Raw genomic sequence first — 19,315 nt, 5'->3', positions numbered from 1 at the left:
CTTCCCACATTCCAAAGACATAGGGGTTAGGAGGCTGTGGGCAGGCTATGTTGGCGCCAGCAGAGTGACGACACTTGCAGGCTGCCCCCAGAACACTCTATGCAAAGGATGCATTTCGCTGTGTGTTTTGATGTACATGTGACTAATAAAGGTATCTTGTCTTGTCTTGTTCTTGACAACAAAACCCACCCAATGAAAATGGCATTCATCTTCCAGTGTGCCTTCCCATAAGGTTGTACTCACTGCTTTGTTTGTTGAGCTGGTCATCTCTTGCTCATTGTCTCTCATTTAGAGAGGTAATGACAATGTCATATTACTCAAGCTCCTGATTTACGGTAGTGGAGCGATGTTTAGGTCTGTCACTAATGAGGCTGAATATGATACCCTCTTGTTCCAGGTTCTGAACTTCATTTTTGGGAGTGGAAAATTGTGCTTGATTTCTTTCAATGTGTCTGGCTATTGCACACCAGCTACCTCATGGACTCCATCAGGCAAACTCGTGGTACTGTGGCAAGAGGCAGTCCAGATGATTGGAGACCAGGCTCTGCTACATGAACATTGACACACACTCTTACATGGATACACCATCACACACAAAAACAGGTGGGCTGAGATATTTATTCCTTGCCCACTGCTTTGTCGTTGACCATTCCCCCATCCCCAGCCACCACATCATTATGATCTCAGTTTTCTCCACGTCTGAGTTCATTCAGTTCCCCCCACTTCCAAACCTCCCCAATTCCCCCCTTACATCCCCACCCTCTCTGCTGCTTGGCTCCCTCCTTTTTTTCCCTATCCGAGGCAACCCCTCCCCTCTGACTCTCCACCCCTTCCCCATTCTCCCACCCCATCTCTCTGCTCTCCAGCCCCGAGAAAATCGGCATCGGGACGGGGAGAAGCCGACTTTATTGTTTAATCCTTTTTGCCACTCGGCGGCGTTCTTGGTGAAGTCTCAAATCTCGACCTCTTCTCACTTAAATCCCTGTGGTTTGCTTCAATTTAAGGAACTTTAGTGGCAAGTCTGCAAAACATTTGTTATGCTGCACCCGTGAGCTTTTGTTGAGAGGAAGCATTCCACGATCTCTGCATTCAGTCGAACTGCTTTGTATGAAAACCACACTCCAAGCACAAGGAGAGGGGATGATATCTGACGCCCGTTCAACTTGATGCTCGGGGCTGACGTAGCAACCCTCGTTGGCTGATGGTGAAAACTTGCAGAAACACTTCTCGTTGCGTCCTCTTTTGTTGATCGTCCTCTCTTTTTGGAAATAATGGCAGGCTCAAAGCCATGCTCTTTCGAGGCAATAGTCAAGTACTTCTTGTTTGGAATCTTTTTCTCTCTTTGCAGTGCTGTGGTAAACGATGGGGGTCCTTCTTGCTATGGAGGGTTTGACCTGTACTTTGTTTTGGACAAGTGAGTATTGGTTTACTTTCCTTGAACAACAGGATGCCTTTGTCCAGCGCTGCATCCTGTTGTATCCTCACAGAGGAAGGGAGAGATCAAGTTTTGAGAAGTTGCAATTAGTGGCTGCTTCTGTGAAACTTTGGACTTATAACATTCGGTGCAATTGCCAATAACAATTGGGACTATCATTACCGTTAGCAACACCGGCAAAAGAAAAAAAACTTTGCTAAACATTTAATTTGGGGTATTCTTTTATTAGTTCGCTTTGGGTTTATTGCCAGGTCCCCAGTTGGTCCAGATGTGCCAACGTATCCCTTCCTGCCTCTGACTTTGGTAACTGGCTGTTCTTGAACTATGGAAATATTAATGCATTGTTAATCCGTCTGCTTATAAGTCGTGGCTGTCTATCGGCGTTGCACCAGAATCGATTGGTTCATCATGTAGCTTTGGTGACATTTCACTTATTGTTTGTTCATACCCAATCATATCCATTTCCGAGACCAAGGGGAACCAAAATAGCGTTTTCATAGATCAACTCAAAGTTTAATTTAATTAATAAAGGTGTGCTTAATGAGTGAATTGTAAGGTAGCAATACTTTGAACGGGCAAGTTCCACAGTTAAATGAAACTAAGAATAGGATTTGTGTGGCGTTACTTCAGCCATTTACTTTCTCGATCGATGTTGAAATTTTAAACCATTAAGGAAAAAAAACTGGTTTCCAGGATATTTTTATTCTGTCTACAAGATGGCCGTTTTATTTTTTGAGGAAGAATTGAGTATTTTGTTTTAACTTTGCAAATGATAAAACTGTGCCCTTGATGTATGCCTTGGAGGACTAACGATGATTAAAGCAGCGATTGGTAGCACTAACACTGATGATTGTGTGGGCTAACTAACTATCGTGAGGTTTCTTATTCAAGCAATTTCCCCCGCAACATCTGTTTGCTACATTAGTCGAATTCTACTGTGCTGTGGCTACAAAGTATTGTCAGTTCAGATTTGGACTATTGTTCTGACTTTTCCACAAAACTTAGTTTTAACTGTGCCCTCCTGAAACAACCTCCAGGGGGCAAGAAAAGGATCGGGATTTAAATCATCCCAGGCTGAAGTCTCAGTAAGTCAAACAATGAGTGTTTTAGCATTGGTAAACAAATAAAAACATGTTGTTTACTCTGAATTAGAGAGATTGACTGTCAGAAGTGAAGAGTTACAGCTTGAACTACATGTTCTTACACTTGGACATCTCCTCATTTTTGCCCTGTGTGTATTTACTAAGATCGATAATCATGAATCACACAAAAAAATAAAGGATGAGGCCATTCAACCCATCTTACGTGTGTTGGATCTTTGAAAGAATTACATAATTAGTCCAATCTTTCTGCACTTTTTCTATATGCATGCAAAGGTTCCTTTTCAAAAGTGTATATGTCCATTTAAGTTACTATTGAATCTAGTTCCACTCACCTTTCAAACTCTGCATTGAAGATCATAACAACTCAGTTTATAACATATCCTCCTCTCCCTTTTCATCTTATTGCCATTATTTAAAAACTGATGTTCTAGCTGCCCGTGGAAACGGTTTATCATTAGCTGCCCTATCAAAACCCCCCATGATTTTAAATACCTCTATTAAATCACCCATTAACCCTTTCTGCTTGGAGGAAGGAAATCACGGCATCTCTTGTCTCTCCACTGATTATATGAACCGAAGCTCTTATTCATAAACATACAATGAAGACAATCAGTACAGGATAAGGAACCCAAGATGAAGGAGAGCCAAATTCATCTCAGTCAACTTTTGACATCTTTGAAGGAGAGAAGGCTGTTGCGGTTGAGTGCCAACCATTTGAAATTTGCTATTTTGATGGAGGTTAGACTATTGCTTTCTATTGGTCTGAGCTGGATTTATTAATCATGGAATGCAAGCCTGTAGCTACCAGAAAACTTGTCAGTGAGCCATATTCCCAGCTGCATTATTGTCTTGCAGAATTTGATGGAACCTAAGTCATCAAACTTAATTTAGCATCCAGAAATTTTCAGAATGTTTTGCTAGATTGCAAAAAACAAACCAGAATTATGAAGTTTGTGGATAATTCCCAGATATTAAAAATTCTGAGCAATCATGAGCAAATTAAGGAAATAATTTTTTTGTGTATGAAAATCCAGTGGTCTGACATTTGCTATTTTTAGCCAGCTTATCTCTATCACAAGGTTAACAACACTGCAGTGATTCTGAGTTTGAGAAGTCTAATCTGGTGCCACATCATATTTTGAGAGATACTGTGGGCATTAACCAACAACGAACATTCCTGAAAGCAGAAAGCTCCATTGAGAAGCAGGAGGAATTAATTGTTCCAGATTCAATTACCCGGTTGATTTCTGGTCAAAGTTTCATTTTTCAATACATGCTGGTAAGAGAGCTCAGATTATATTCGTAGCTATGAATGGAAGTTACTTTTCTACGGGGTGGATATAGTTATGGAAATTAATTTCCTTGGAAGAGTTTGGAAAGGCACATCAGTCAGAACAGCAGGACCCCCTTGGATCTGGGCTGGGAACTAGTTGTAATAAAGGGTGGGTGTAAGTCTTTCATTCTTGACATGGAGGAAGTTGTTCTGAAAATAACATTATATTTCTCATCCTTGTTTTCAAATCTTTCCATTGTCTCTGTTGCTATTTATTTGTTTCCTCCTTCGGCTTTATGTCCTCACATGCACTCACAACTTCGCTGGCACTGGATTTCTCTTCGAGCCACTCTTCTTTTAAAGTGCGGATGTCCTTTAACCATTCTGTCTCACCCTCTGGAATTGTGTACCCAGTCCCTTCCATCCTACCACTTCCATTTATAGTGCCAAAAATACCTTCTCAGACCACTGCCCCTTCCTAGCTTCTCTGTTTGCTACATTTCTCATGGTTGGTGTTTACCATGGACTGTTCCTTTCAGTTATTGAGTGCTCAAGGAGTGTTTTGTGCACTCAAAAGCTACTATGTAAAAGCAAGTTATTATTGTAATTCTCCCCTTCATGTCAAATGAGACCATCTTTTAATTGATTCCTCTGTCAAATCCTTCACCTGTGTACTTCACTTCCATTCACTTACATTCCAGGTTTGGTTGATGTAGTTAATTTGTGTGCTGCAAACTATCTGGTTCACCTTGTAGTAAAATAATAAGCCAGCATAAATGTTATTTGTACTAACTTTCCTACACCAACCCATCTTTGTATCCCAGGGTAGGCACATTATTGTAAAGCTGATCATGCTTCCTGGTCACCATGGTCATGCTTTGAAGATCACAATGGTTATGAAACAACAAGCATGTGGCACAGTAAATATTAACCTTGAGACTTTGTTGTCACTGTACTGTGGATTTTAATATAATTTTGCACAATATAACTCAAAGTAACTAATAATAATACTGCTATATATCTATGTTCCAAAATAAATCAATATCTCAATTCAGGATTTAAGTTCCAAGTTTTGACAGGAACAGCAAGTAGCCTCTACTTCTTAGCCACCTCTGGTGTCTGTCTGAAACTGAATAAAACTTTTTCAACCTTCACCTTACATTTGACCTCGACTTGAGCTTCGGTCTATGATCTGCACCATTGCTAGGGACTTCCTAATTCCACCTCTGTCACATCACCTGATTCTGCTCCTTCTATAGCTCAACAAATGTTGAAAATCTCATTCATGCCTTTGTTATCTTTGGTCTTGATTAATCCAATGCCATTCTGACCTTCATTCTTCTTTATCCCCTCTGTGAACATCAGGTCATTCCAAGATGATGTTGTTGGTAAATTAACTCACAGGTCTCAGTGCTTGGCAGCTTATATTGATATCCAGCTATGCATTTAAAGTCCTTGTCCTTTTGGAATCTGTCCATGGCCTTTCCTCTCTCTGTAATGTCCTTCAGTCCTACAACCTTCTACACTGTTCAAATTCTGGACTCTTGCATATCTCTAATTGCTGCACCATTAGTAAGACTGTCTTCAGCTGCCAAGACCTAAGCTCTAAAATGTCTTTGGCTAAGCTTCTGTAGTTCTCTTTCTACCTTGTAGACACTCCTTAAAAATATATCATTGCTTTTTGACCAAGTCATTAGCTAATATCTCCTAGTTTACCACAGTGTTACTTTTTGTCTGATAACATTCCTCTGAAGTTCTTCAGAGTATTTTTGCCTTATTAAAGGGGCTATTACCAAACTACCTTCAAGAAAAAGATGTTGGAAAACATTATTTCAACACGTGGCATGGTGGAGTAACTTTGCCATTTGACGTAGATGGTTCTGGATCCCATGAACTTGTCCTTTCCCAAAACCTCTTCGTGAAGCCAATGCAGCTTTGGAATTTCCTTCCAAAACCCCCTTTGCTGCTCTCCTTCATTCCGACCTTTCTTAAGACTCAGGTTATTTCCCCTTTCTCTGACTCCACAGTTCACTTTCTATTTCTATTTGTAGGTATGTCGGGATTTTTTTTGTGTTAAAGGTTATGTTAAATGTTATTAATATTATTAAGGTTATTAATAAATGTTATTAATGAGATTGTCCCTGTATATTATCTACTCCTTGAGTGATACAGCCAAGCATTGTTCATCGCACTCACCCCTACTTTTCAGTTGCCTCTGTTTCCCTATTCTGTAAATGCCGTGAATCTGACGTAGTCCTGTTTACACTTGGGTACAAAACGTGGTTGGTGCATGAAATGAAGAAGCGGGTGAGAAATTCACTGGAGGCTTTCCTCTCTTAGCTTGACGTTTTACAGTTTGGCAAGAGTGTGGAACCACAACACCATAATGTCGTTATTTAAAGCAAGGAAACAAATGGAAAAAATGATACTGCTGGGAAAATTACTGAGAGGTTTAACAGTCTGTACAGTTCAAGTATATAATGGTTTGTTCATTCTGCTGCAAGAGCACTGGTTTAGCATTGTCTACATACCACTGGTCACTGTTCTTTTGCAATTATTATTTGGTTACCCGCGAAGTGTTTTCAGGTGTTTCTGAAAGACATGATAAGAAAGACTTGCATTTATATAGTGCACTTCATGGCCATAATTTTTGGTGTACACTCACTAGTGTAAGGTAGGATGTGCAATGACAATGTATGCACAGCAAGCTTCCACAAGCATTTGTGGGATCAACTGGTCTTTAGTGGAGAAATTTTTGTGAAGCTATGCTCCCATTTTTGAGAAAAATTGCATTTTTCTTAACTAATGATTAACTGGAAGATATACCAAAATGTAAGAAAATATTGACTACAATGGATTGGTGCATGAACTTGATGCTTAAGTGATATCGCTGTTCTGGTATCTGTGGAGCCTCCATTACTTTGGAATCAGAAGATTGTGCGTCTAATTCTATTATGGGTTTGAATGTGTAATGTAAACTAACAGTGCAATTCTCCCTCAGTATTGCATGGGACTATCAAAGCTGCAGACTTACTGACCAGAGCTATGTTCCATCTGCTGCGATTGATGGATGTAAAAGATCAAATGACATTATTTAAAAAAGAGCAGGACATGTACAGTATTATTTCAGATTTTCAGCACCTGCAATATTTTGCTTTTAGAATTCTGGTCGATATGGTTAAAATGAGTCATTTTTTAATTTGTTACTTGTGGATTTTTTTTTGCAGTGTGTAAGTTGATTGATATATTTGCCTATGGAACAAAGGAAATTGGCTGTAAAATCCTTTAGAGAACCTGCAGATACCACTAATATCAACAAAATTTCTTTTGGCAGTTTCATTATTACTGTATAAAGCATTGCTTAATTTTGTAACTCCAACTTTGACAACATTAGAAAGTTACTTGCTAAGTGGATTGGCATTTCATTGAGGTAGACAAAAATAAAGCATCTCTTATGTGTATCCCAACTGTCAGTTTGGTATCAAATCTACATTTCCAAAAGTTGAATGCAGGCAAATTGCGATCAGCTGAAACATTGAATGGTAATTACTGAGGACATTAAACCTCTTTACTTGCTGCTACTTCCCCAAACAAGAAAATATAGCTCATAATATGCAATATTCGCCACCAGAGCAAGCATTACAATGGAAGGCAGCATTACATCCTTCAAGCATACTTATTGTGGAAGACTGCGTAAAAATAGGTGCAATTGGCATAACTGAGAATTCATTGTAGACTAAGTGTTTATTTTCCATGTCAGGGTGAATAATGAGGCTAATTTGAACATCATAATTTTGGATTATTGGATTGAAACAGTCTTATTTAGTGGAGGGAAGGAAGGGTTGCTGTAGATGACGATGCAAAGTGGCTCAGCTGGTAGGGCTCTGCCTCCATCAATCCAGGTTTAATCCTGACCCTGGGTGCTTTGGTTTCCTCCTAGATCCCAGAGACATGTGGGTTGGTAAGTTAATTGGCTGCTGTGAATTGTTCTTAATGTGTAGGTGAATGGAAACTGAGGGGAGTTGATGAGAATGCGGGAAGAATAAGCTACAGGGAAAGTTAATAGGGAAATGGGGTTGTTCTTTCAGCAGGTGTAGACTTGATGGGCCAACTGACCTCCTTCTGTGTTGCAAGGAAATATGGAAATGAAACCCACTGTATGGAATTACATTGTATGGAACAGACCATTTGCTCTATTCCCTTCTTGTTGAAGTTTCTGCTCCTCAAACTATGATGAATCTTGAGGAGAAAAGGTTGGAAAAGTTAAGACGCAACTCTTCGAAACCATGAAGAGATTCCCTGAAAGACACTTTCAAGTTGATGAAGGGGTTGAGAGGGGAATTGTAGAAAGATTGTTCCTTTTGATGAATGAGCCAATAATTAGGTGCCATGAATTTAAAATCGTTGGCAAATTGAGTGGCAATGAAAAGCTTTTCCTCTGTTGTCAGAATGTGCAATGTCCTACCTGGAAAAAATAGTGGAAGTTGACTCCATAGAGTCATAGAGTTATACAACAGGCCCTTTGGCCCAGCTCATCCATGCTGACCAAGATGTCCATCCCATTTGCCTGCATTTGGCCCGTATCCCTCTAAACCTTATACATGTCCTTTAAACATTGTAATGGTACCCACCTCTACAGCTTCATCTGCTTGCTCATTACATATACCCCACTGCCCTCTGTGTGGAAAAAGTTGCCCCTCGTCCCTTTTAAATCTTTTCTCTCTCACCTTAAATCTATGGCCTCTAGTTTTAGACTCACCTACGCCGGGAAAAAGACCGTGACCATCCACTTTATATAAGCCCCTCATGATTTTATATTCATTCCTCAGCCTCCTACGCTCGAGGGGAGAAAAGTCCCGGCCTACTCAGTCTTTCCTTTTAACTCAACCCCTCCAGTCCTGGTAGCATCCTCATGAATCTTTTCCGCACCCTTTCCAGTTTAATGACATCTTTCCTATAGCTGGGCGACCAGAAATGCGCACAATACTCCAAGTGCAGTCTCGCCAATGACTTTTACAGTTGCAACATGATGTCCCAACTCCTGTACTCAATGCCCCGACCGATGAAGGGAATTTTAGAAGAGAAAGAAAGCTGTAGGATAAGAAACTTGCAGAGTAAGAGAGATGAAATAAGGTATGAGGCTATGCTTAATTCCTCTTTAAAAGAACCAGGACAACCACAATGAGCACACTGTCTCAATCTGCGCCATGTTTCCATGGTTGTACTTCATCTTTGTCCATCCTCTCTTGTTTTGTGGAGTTGGCATTACTGAGAAGGATCAGTTTTTCAAAGTTGTGACTTATTAAAGTTGGTCTGATGCTTCCTTGACCTTTTTATTGCTAGTGCTTTAGATACAGAGACAGTTGTCCACATGCTTTCAGACATTTAGGGGACAAATTTGTTCTGGTCACCAGCACAAAATATGTGTGGGATATAAAATGCCATCAGCACTCACCTCCAATGGCAATACCAATGACTTCAATCAGAAGTGAAGTTTTCACTCTTAAATGTTTTCAGGCGACAAATTAATGGAGATTATATTGAATAAAATTCTAACTCTAAATCAGCTGCTAGCCTTATTACCTATTAAGTTTCAAGGATTCTGCTGGACATATATGTCAAGAATGATACTATCTAGTTCTTTGCTTTCACAGATTTAATAATTGAAAGTTAAAATAGCCTCCTGAATGTATCCCTAAACTTGTGATGTTGAGTTAGTGGTGTGATTTATTTTTAGAGTTATTAACTCTTCAGCCTGCTATTTTAAAAAAAATATTGTTACACACTTATTTCTGTTCAGTAAGTTCACAAAGCTGGTGATTTCAAGGGAGAGTTGCTTCTTTCTGTCTTCCAGGAACCAGTCTAGAGACTCAAAGCCATCACAGTGGCTTCTTTACAGAAATTATACAGATTGAAACTTGCTCTCCACATTCTCTACTGATTTAGTTCTGTTGTAGATTCTGTACTGACAACAACAATATTAACAAAAGTTTCACCATTATGGATTACCAGTGTGAAAAGTCCAGACCACATCATTTAAGGATCAGATTTTGTTATTAGAACCCATGAGGTTGTCCACAGTAGCACTAAGCAATTAACAATGGCATCTTGCTTGGCAGAGTACCTGAAATGATGATGGTTTGCTGTTGGCTTTGGATCAAAAACATCATCACTAATGGACTGATTTATCAACATTTGTTTCATCCAGCTTCTTCATAATTATGTTACAGCAGACGCAAGTGCAAATAATTCCTACCAGTTTATTAGGATTGTACAACTATAGGAGGTCTGTCAACTACCTCTCGCTAGTGTCATTAAGTTATCAAGCATTGGATTTGGGGCCTATATCCTTTCAGACAACACAATATTGTAACTAACATTGATTGCATTTCTACCTCTCACACTTTTTCTTCCATTCAGAATGATAATTCAAAAACAGTCCGTTATCTTTTCAGTAGACACGTTGCAGATTTCTGGACTCATCATTGAGTTAATTTTTGGAGGATAATTTGATTTCGTATGTGAACTCGTTTTGTTTTTTACTTCTATTGCCACTCATCCCTTTGGCCTGTGTTGTCATCCTTTTACTGTCTCATGCCTTCCAACCTATCACAAACTTTCCCTTTTATTTTCTCCACCACTTCTCAATTTCTCTGCATCTTAGAACATTTAATTTATAACTTCTTCCAGTTCAGATGAGAGGTCACTGACCTGAGACGCTTAACTCTGCAAGTGCTGCCTGGCCTGCTAAATGCTCCCAACATTTTTTATTTTCAATTCCACTTGCTGACTGCTTTACTTCCATGGGTCCATTGTAAAATGTGGAAGTAATGTTTAGAACACCAAGTTTTCTACCTGTATAGAAGATAATATAAACTGTGCAAAATATTTACATATAAACTACATCATCTCTAAGGGAACAACTGTTTCATGGTGTGCCTGCATTAAAAAGGCAGATTTCAGATTCTTTCTGTTAGATATCTATCTGGTTATACCTAGTGGTCGAATTCACTGTATCCCAAAGTGTAATAATGAAAAATATATTGCACCATAGGAAAGTGATTATACCTGTAAGGTTGAGATGGTGTTCATTATGTTGTGCTTGTGTTGTTCACCTCTAGATACTGCTCTGCACTTATTTATATCAAAACAGGAGATTTTCTTTTGCTTGTCAATATTTGCAGTCACAGATGAACTTTGATAATATTGCTAACAAAATGCAATTCTGTACTAACTCACAATGAGCAATAAGTTATCATAATTTATTAAAATCCTGGAAATCAAAGTGTTCTCCTCTTACACTATTTTTCTGTTTAAAATGTTTGATCCTCTCTTGCTCACAGTGTTGTCCAGATCAGAAACCAAACAAAGCTTTTATTGATGTGTGGGAATGAAGTTCTATTGAACATTTAAAGTCATGATCTGAAAAATAGGAAAAAAAATAATGTCATTAGATTCAGATCAAGAAAATGTTTATTTTTACTTGTTATATGGACCTGAACATTGCTAACAGTTTTATTGTCCATCCCTGAATATCCCTGATTGTGAAAGTAGTTAAGAGTCAATAATTTTGGTGATCTGGAGTCACATAAAGGCCAGACCGCATAAGGACAACAATGAACATAAATGAACTACATTTTTACAACAATCCAGCATTACCATGGTTACCAATACCGAGACTTCCCTTTTTTTGAAAATCCAAATTTTATTTAATTATGTGAATTTAAGTTCCTCAGCTGCCTTGATGGGATTTGACCTCAAATCACTGAATCAATAGTCCAGATCACTGCATGCTAGTCCAAAAACATAGCTACTTTACCATTCCCTACCATGCATATAAATTTGGTGCCACTCAGGACTTCCACATTTCCATTTCACACAACCTATAGTTGCACCCAAACCTGCACTCAATCCCCATTGATAAGGACATGGGGAAGCAGTTCGTCTCCATCGCTATTCATTTTACTGCCCAAATAAAGAAGATCAGAGTAATTCACCATTGTGCGGCAACTCCTCTCCAACCCTGTCACCACGGCAGAAGCCTCTGGTGTGCTGCCTACAACTTGCGATTGAGACTATACCAAGTTGGAGATCTTGGTCTAAAGCATTGCCTCTTACATCATATAGTCCACAGTGAAACTGTGCTACTGTAGTGTCCTCTGTGCTCTCTGGTGTTGAAGGATTTTAAGGCAGCACAGTGTATTTCTGTGTTTCGATACACTTTTGGTATGTGCCATGAGATCGTATAGACCCATTTGAGGTCTTAGTTTAACACCTCATTCAAAACAGCAGTGCTTCCATCTGTACACTCCCGAAATATGATACTGGAAAATTATTCTAGACTTTTATGCTATAAGTCTTAAGTTAGACATGAATCCACAGCCTTCTTGTTAGAGACAAGAGAACTCATTTGGCCTGGACTGACTCTTTAGAAGCTTCTCTGTTATTTCCAGTTAGAGTCCTGTCTGTTTTCTGTTTTAATGAGAAGATTTCTTGTCCCAAATATTCTCAAAAAATTTTAGAATGCTATGGGACCATAAATATCGCAGAGCAGTAATTCAACCTGCTTCCCTTCATAATACTTCTGCTGTAGCCATCATTTGCATTGGTATCTTTGAACTCTGTCTATAAGCCAACAGATTGTACATGTGCTGTTAATCTTTCTAACCATGGACTGTGCAATGCTGACATCTCAAATACATTTGTTTCTTTTCAAAAAAATCTGACTTGCTTGGAAGCCTCAAGATTTCAGCTAGAATAAAAACCGAAAATGCTGGCAGTATTCAGCAGGTCAGGCAGTGTCAGTGGAAAGAGAAACAGAGTTAACATTTCAGGTCATTGACACTTCATCAGAATGTTCGGTCATTGGCCGGAAATGTTAATTCCACTTCCTATGTAATTCTAGAATCTTCGTTTTTTTTTCAGATTTCTAGCAGCCATTGTACAAGATCTCAGCAATGAGTGGCTCACAATTATGTTAAAAATCATGAAAGAATGTGTAAATGAGCCGCCTCCCTGAGTCTTATATGGAACTCTTATACAGAGTCTTATACTTCAGTGAGGATTGGGGAGAACCACCTGCAAGCCTGTACTGTGCAAGGAGAGAAGGAGGATGAGGGGAGACATGATAGAGGTATACAAAATATTAAGAGGATTAGATAGAGTGGACAGCCAGCGCCTCTTTCCCAGGGCACCAGTGCTCAATACAAGAGGGCATGGCTTTAAGGTGATGGGGGGGAAGTTCAAGGGAGATGTCAGAGGGAGGTTTTTCACCCAGAGAGTGGTTGGTGCATGGAATGCGCTGCCTGGGGTGGTGGTGGAGGCTGATACATTGGTCAAGTTCAAGAGATTGTTAGATAAGCATTATGGAGGAATTTAAGATAGAGGGATATGTGGGAGGAAGGGGGTTAGTTAATCTTAGGAGTGGTTTGAAGGTCGGCACAACATGGTGGGCTGAAGGGCCTGTATTGTGCTGTATTGTTCTATGGTTCTATGGTTCTACCAGATTGATTCATAATTAGTTTTGTTCTTTGCTCCCAGAGAAATGAACTCACAATTTGGACTCTTGTGCAAAGGAACCACAGAGAACTAAAATCTCTTGTTTATGGATCATCATTTGTATTGGACACCTGGGTTGCAGAGGGAAGAAGCAAAAGTTTGTATGTCTGCTTTCTTGAAGGCTAAAATGTCTTTATCAGATTTAGGGAGAAATGCGTAATGAGTTTTGGACTTCCCTGAAGTGACTTGGCTCAGGGGCAGGGGGAAGAAGATGAGCAGGGAGTTGGATAAGATATCTTTGTTAATCACATGTACATTGAAACACACAGTGAAATGCATCTTTTGCATAGTGTTCTGGGGGCAGCCCGCAAGTGTCACCACGCTTCCAGCACCAACATAGCATGCCCACAACTTCCTAACCCGTATGTCTTTAGAATGTGGGAGGAAACCGGAGCACCCGGAGGAAACCGATGCAGACACGGGGAGAACGTACAAACTCCTCACAGACAGCGGCCAGAATTGAACCCGGGTCGCTGGCGCTGTAAAGTGTTACACTAACCACTACACTACTGTGCCTGAGAGGTAATAGAGGACCCTGCAAGAGTCTGAAAATTATGGTTTCAGTCACATACTAGGATTCAAGAAAAAAGTCTAGATTGGCATTCCAGTGCAATACTGTTGGAATACATTGCTGGAAATGCTAACCCCTACAGACAAGATGTTACCCAGGTTCATCTTGCTTGTATGAGCATTTAAGCAGATATTAAACACACTTTAATATGAAGATGTGGTCAGACAAATGGAGATCAATCTGGTGCCACTCACTCTTTTACGTTTCCATTTTCCACAACCCAAAGTTGCAGCAGAAGTCCACACTCATTTCCCATTGAAGAGGACATAGTGGTGAAAGTGGTCATCTCCACTGTTTTTCACTATGCTGCAGACTATGGTGGCTGAGGGCAATTCACCGTTGTGCACCTTCTCCCTTTCAGAAAAGCAAGGAACTTCCTTGCTACACAGGCCAGTGCTGCATCATGAACCAACACTGCCAAAAAAGCATTGAGCCTTGGCTTCATTTTGCTTTTTGATAGGCCATGCTCAGTATCAAAGAGTTGCTTCAGGATAGGATGTTAAGCTGATTAAGTATGCAGTTCAGCTAGTAGAGCTGCTGCCTCACAGCTCCAGCAACGTGCGTTCAATCCTGACCTCTGATGCTGTCTGTGTGGAGTTTGCACGTTCTCCTTGTGACCATGTGGGTTCCCCTGCATGCTCCAGTTTCTTCCCTGATCCCCAAGACGAGTGGGTTTGTAGGTTAATTGGCCACTGTAAATTGACCCTAGTGTGTAGGTGTGTGCTAGAATCTGGAGAAAGTTGATGGGAATATTGGGAGAATAAAGTGGGGTCAGCATAGGATTAGTGTGCTCAGTTGTTAGCAGGTACTTGGAGGAGGACCTATTTCTGTGCTGTGTAACTCTTATTCCACAAGACATTGAATACTACAGGGAAGAGGTCAATATAGAACTGTGCAAAACACTAGAAAGGCTCCATTTGTGGGAAGTGTAGACGGAGTCAATGAAATGGAGAAGGGAGGTTGGTTTGCATGATAGACTGGGCTGCCTTCACAACTCTCTTGCAGTCTCAGGCAGAGCAGTTGCCATACCAAGCTGTGATGCGTCTGGATAGGATGCTTTCTATGGTGCATCTCTAAAACTTGGTAAGAGTCATCGGGACATGCCGAATTTCCTTTGCCTTCTGAGAAAGTAGAAGCGTTGCTGTGCTTTTTGGATCTAGTGTCTACGTGGCTGGATCAGGACAAATTGTTGGTGATATTTATGCTTAGGAACTTGAAGCATAGAAGGATCAGAGAGGAGTTGAGGAAACATTTTTTTTTCCTCCAGAAGGTCGTGAGGTCCAGGTTTCTGTACGTGAAAAGGTGGCAGGAGCTGAAATTTTCATCATGTTTAAAATGTACTTGTAAAAACAAGTGCTAGAATCCTAAAGGGTACATAATAAAATCTAGAATGTGGAATGTGGGAGAATTGCTCTCTTCTGGACAACAAGAACACAATGGGCCGAATAACATCTTTCTTTGCCATAGATTATGATCATATGAGCCGCCAATGTACCACAACTGTGAGTACTGTGTTGAACATGAAGTGCTCTGGTATATATCTGAGCACTAGACAAATTCATCCTTGGTTTTTTGACGCCAATCATGGAATGAGAATGAATTCAGGCATCATTCCAGTGCCTTCAGCACACAATCTGGTCTGATATTTCACCATCATACTGGGAGTGTGCATAGCATGGTGGGAAGTTAAACGGAGGAACACCTGTATTCTCAGGTGAACACAAAAGACCCCATGGTGCTATAAACAGTGAGTTCACCCATTGTCCGACACAGTACTTAACCTCAAACAACATCAGTGAAAAGGATACCTTGCCATTATCTTATTGCTGTTTCTGGGGCCTTGTTATAGTTATATTATTTAGTGATTACACTAGAAATAGAATTTATTGGTTGTGAAGTCTGGTTACAGCCTGAGGTTTTGAGGAATTTCTGTTTACGTTCTTAGGAGATATATACAGGGAACGTGGAAAGGCAATTTTGCTGACCTGAATCTGTGTATTTTAAGCTTAAAAGCTACCCAGGCAGAAGTCAGGTTACAGAATGACACATTCCAAAACTGCATCAAAGACGGAATGACAAATCTGGCAAGAAGACACAGACTGCGGTGGGAGCCCTCAGACTCTGGATTCTGGCCTGACTTGCTGGAACTAGATATCATTTTTAAATTCCGCAAACTTTTGGAACCTGATTTATTTTGATTTAAAGTCAAGCAAGTAGAGAAGAAGTATTTTGCCACATGTGTTGGGGAAAAAAAAACTAAAATGAGAATGAAGACAGCACCAAGAATTTTTGTCCCATATTTAATGCTTGGAAGGTTCAATCACATTGCATTTTCTTCCCATAACACTTCATAGAGGCAGAGGAATATATTATGTATTGAATTGATGAGACTATGGTTTTGCACAAGGTTTGGCTTGGAAGTGAGAGGTAACTGGGGTGGGACCAATGAAAGGAGCATTCTTAATATAAATAGAAAATTCTGGAAATGCTCAGCAGGCCAGGCAGCGGTGTGGAGAGAGGAAAAGAGTTGATGTTTGAGCCAGAAATGGAAGAACTTGAACATTTAGGCAGGGAAAGAGGAGGAAGGAGTTAAGAACAAAAGAGAAGGTAAGATAAGATAAGAATCTTTATTAGTCACATGTACATCGAAACACACAGTGAAATGCACCTTTTGCATAGAGTGTTCTGGGAGCAGCCCACAAGTGTCACCATGCTTCCGGCGCCAACATAACATGCCCACAACTTCCTAACACGTATGTCTTTTTGGAATGTGGGTGGAGACTGGTGCACCCAGAGGGAACCCATGCAGACACTGGGAGAACGTACAAACTCCTTACAGACAGCAGCCAGAATTGAACCCGGGTCGCTGGCGCTGTAATAGCATTACGCTAACCACTACATTACCATGCCTGCAGTGATTGGGTGAAAGGCAGGGGGTATTAAATGATGAAAGCAATGATGGTGCGGTGTGAAAGGAGATGTTAATGGAACAAGTAAAGAAGTAAAAATATATCTAGGGGAACTGAAATTAGAAACTCATCTATTGAATTCATTGTTGTGTCTAGAAGGCTGTAAGCTGTCTAACTGAAAGATGTGCTGTTGTTTGAGTCATGTTAAGCATCATTAGAGCAGATTAGGATATCGCTGAGACGGAGATCAAAGTGGGAATGTGAAAGAGAATTGAAATTATAGGTAATTAATGAGCACAGAGTCATACTCATGGATTTAACAGAAGTGTCCAACTAATCTGCATGTTGGCTCGGAGGCAGCTTGAATGGATTGTTGCTCTTATGGACTTTTGGGCTCCAGTTATTGGTTGATCGTTTCCACTTACCCACAATCAAGCTCCTACTGTGCCAAAAGATCGGGAGCCTGGTGGGACTTAGATTATGGAGTAAGAACAGAAAATCCCACGAGACTTCCAGGTATGGTGAGATGGCCGGAAGAATGCTCAGATGGAGTCAACATTTTCAAAGAGAATTTAAAGAAAATGCATTTTGCGGTTCCTCATTTCCCTAGAAATTAGCTGGCCACAATCCACATCAGATGGTTGTATTCCACAAGAGAGAGCGCATCTGTGCCTTCAAAAGGTACCTCAGATCATTTTTACAGATGGCCTTGTGGAGTGAATCGGGAAGTATTCTCACTGAAGGCAAAGTTTGCATCTAGGCAGGAGATGTAAAAGCATGCTCTTCAACTCTGTTCATAATTAAACATTATATCTTGGTAGATATTCAAAACTGTATCCGTTTGGCAACACCAAGCAACCCAATTGAGATTTGTGGACTTCCCAGGTCACTCACTTCTTAATTTGCATCACTGAAGGAAGATTGCTGTGATAAATCAACATTGTATTTTCTCTCACCCCGGACAATTTTTTGTAGAAATCATAAACTCTAAGGGGTTTTTAGCTGGTGATGTAGCAAGCCGTCCCTGTGCTAAGAAATAGGATGTGGCTTGTGCTGTGATTTATTCCCATTTCCTGCCTCTGGCTGGGATGTGGGTTGATAAATGCATTTGAATTGAGGTGTTCCTCGTGGGAGAAAAGAGTTAATCAGAGAGCAAATCAAGCAGACCCATTCTCACACATTTCTTTGGTGATCAGTTTTAGCCAGAACTTGTCAATCTCTTAATTACTTCCACATTTTTCCATTTGGTTTGTATTTCCAGCAACTGCCATTTTATTTTTTTCATCACTCTAACTCGCATGCTAACTCTTTTTCTTCTAGAACTATGAAACAGTCATACTCCTACCTTTCTCCTGTCCTCTCTGGCATTGTCTAGATAGAATAGTTGGACATGATCCCATTTAAAACTGTGGGCTAAACAGTGTCAGATGCCAACAATGTGTTCCCATTATCTGTAAAGTCTTATCGTCTCAGGATAAGGGATTGGCTACTTAGACTGACATCAGGAGGAATTCTTCACTGAGAGGATTGCGATCCTAGGAATTCTCCAGCCCAGAGGGCTATGTTGGCTCAATCATTATAGATTTTTGGATGCTAAGGAACTCAAAGGATATCTGGATAGAGCAGAAAAGCATGGTTGCTATAGAAAATCATCCATGATCTTATTGTAATTGAGAGCAGGCTCAAAAGGCTGAGTTGCCTCTTTCTGTGTAACATTGACTAATTTTGGATTTATCTAGTCCTTGCCATCCTTTGCCATATTCCTTTGGTCTTTTTCTTTTATTACTAAAATGCCATGGACTGTTGGCACTGTTATCATATTGCCAGGAGTTTGGGTGCCAGGTGGATATTTTGGGGATCACAATTAACAACGGACATTGATACACTCCTAGATCATTGGAAGCAGATAGAAAATCCTGAGACTCTGCCTATGGAAACTCAGTACGCATATGATGCATGTGTCTTACTTCGTCATCAGTTACTTTCCAAAAAGGGAAAATGAGATTAGAAGGAGACTCAGTGATACACATGTACAGATATGAAAGCAAGAACCCCAGATGGTCATCTGTGGGAAAAAATGAAGTGAGAAGCTCAAGTGGATAAATCTAAACTCACTATCTTTAGTCCATCTGGAATTTAAAATATTCCACTTACTTTGTAATGGTGACCTTTGCAGTTTGTGCACAGCAAGCTCACACAACTAATACTGCGATTATAGAAACATAGAAACATGGAAAACCTATAGCACAATTCAGGCCCTTCGGCCCACAAAGCTGTGCCGAACATGTCCCTACCTTAGAAATATGACTAATCTGTTTTAGTGTTGTCAGCTGGGGAATAAATATTGGCCTGGGATATCTGAGATAGTTCTTCTGCTGTTCTCGAGAATGGTGTCACATGATTACTTGTGTGTACCTGGAAGAACAGTTAAGACTCCAGCATAACATCTCAGCGGAAAGACGACAC

At 40.2% G+C, this 19,315-nt stretch overlaps 1 protein-coding gene across 1 annotated transcript in view; it reads left to right on the top strand.

Annotated features, from left to right (window-relative positions):
* Positions 1 to 1,064: 1,064 nt before the first annotated feature.
* LOC127584212 (anthrax toxin receptor 1-like) overlaps positions 1,065 to 19,315 on the top strand; it is a 170,313-nt gene continuing 152,062 nt past the window's right edge. Inside the window, exon 1 of the mRNA XM_052040818.1 lies at positions 1,065 to 1,414. Within this exon, the coding sequence (XP_051896778.1) occupies positions 1,272 to 1,414 (143 nt within the window). The 5' untranslated portion in view covers positions 1,065 to 1,271. The remainder of the gene's footprint in view (positions 1,415 to 19,315) is intronic.

This window comes from Pristis pectinata, chromosome 29 (assembly GCF_009764475.1).
Source record: "Pristis pectinata isolate sPriPec2 chromosome 29, sPriPec2.1.pri, whole genome shotgun sequence".
NCBI classification, from domain to species: domain Eukaryota; kingdom Metazoa; phylum Chordata; class Chondrichthyes; order Rhinopristiformes; family Pristidae; genus Pristis; species Pristis pectinata.
The sequence above is the reverse complement of the archived record's forward strand: the minus strand, read 5'-3'. Positions and strand labels throughout refer to the sequence as shown.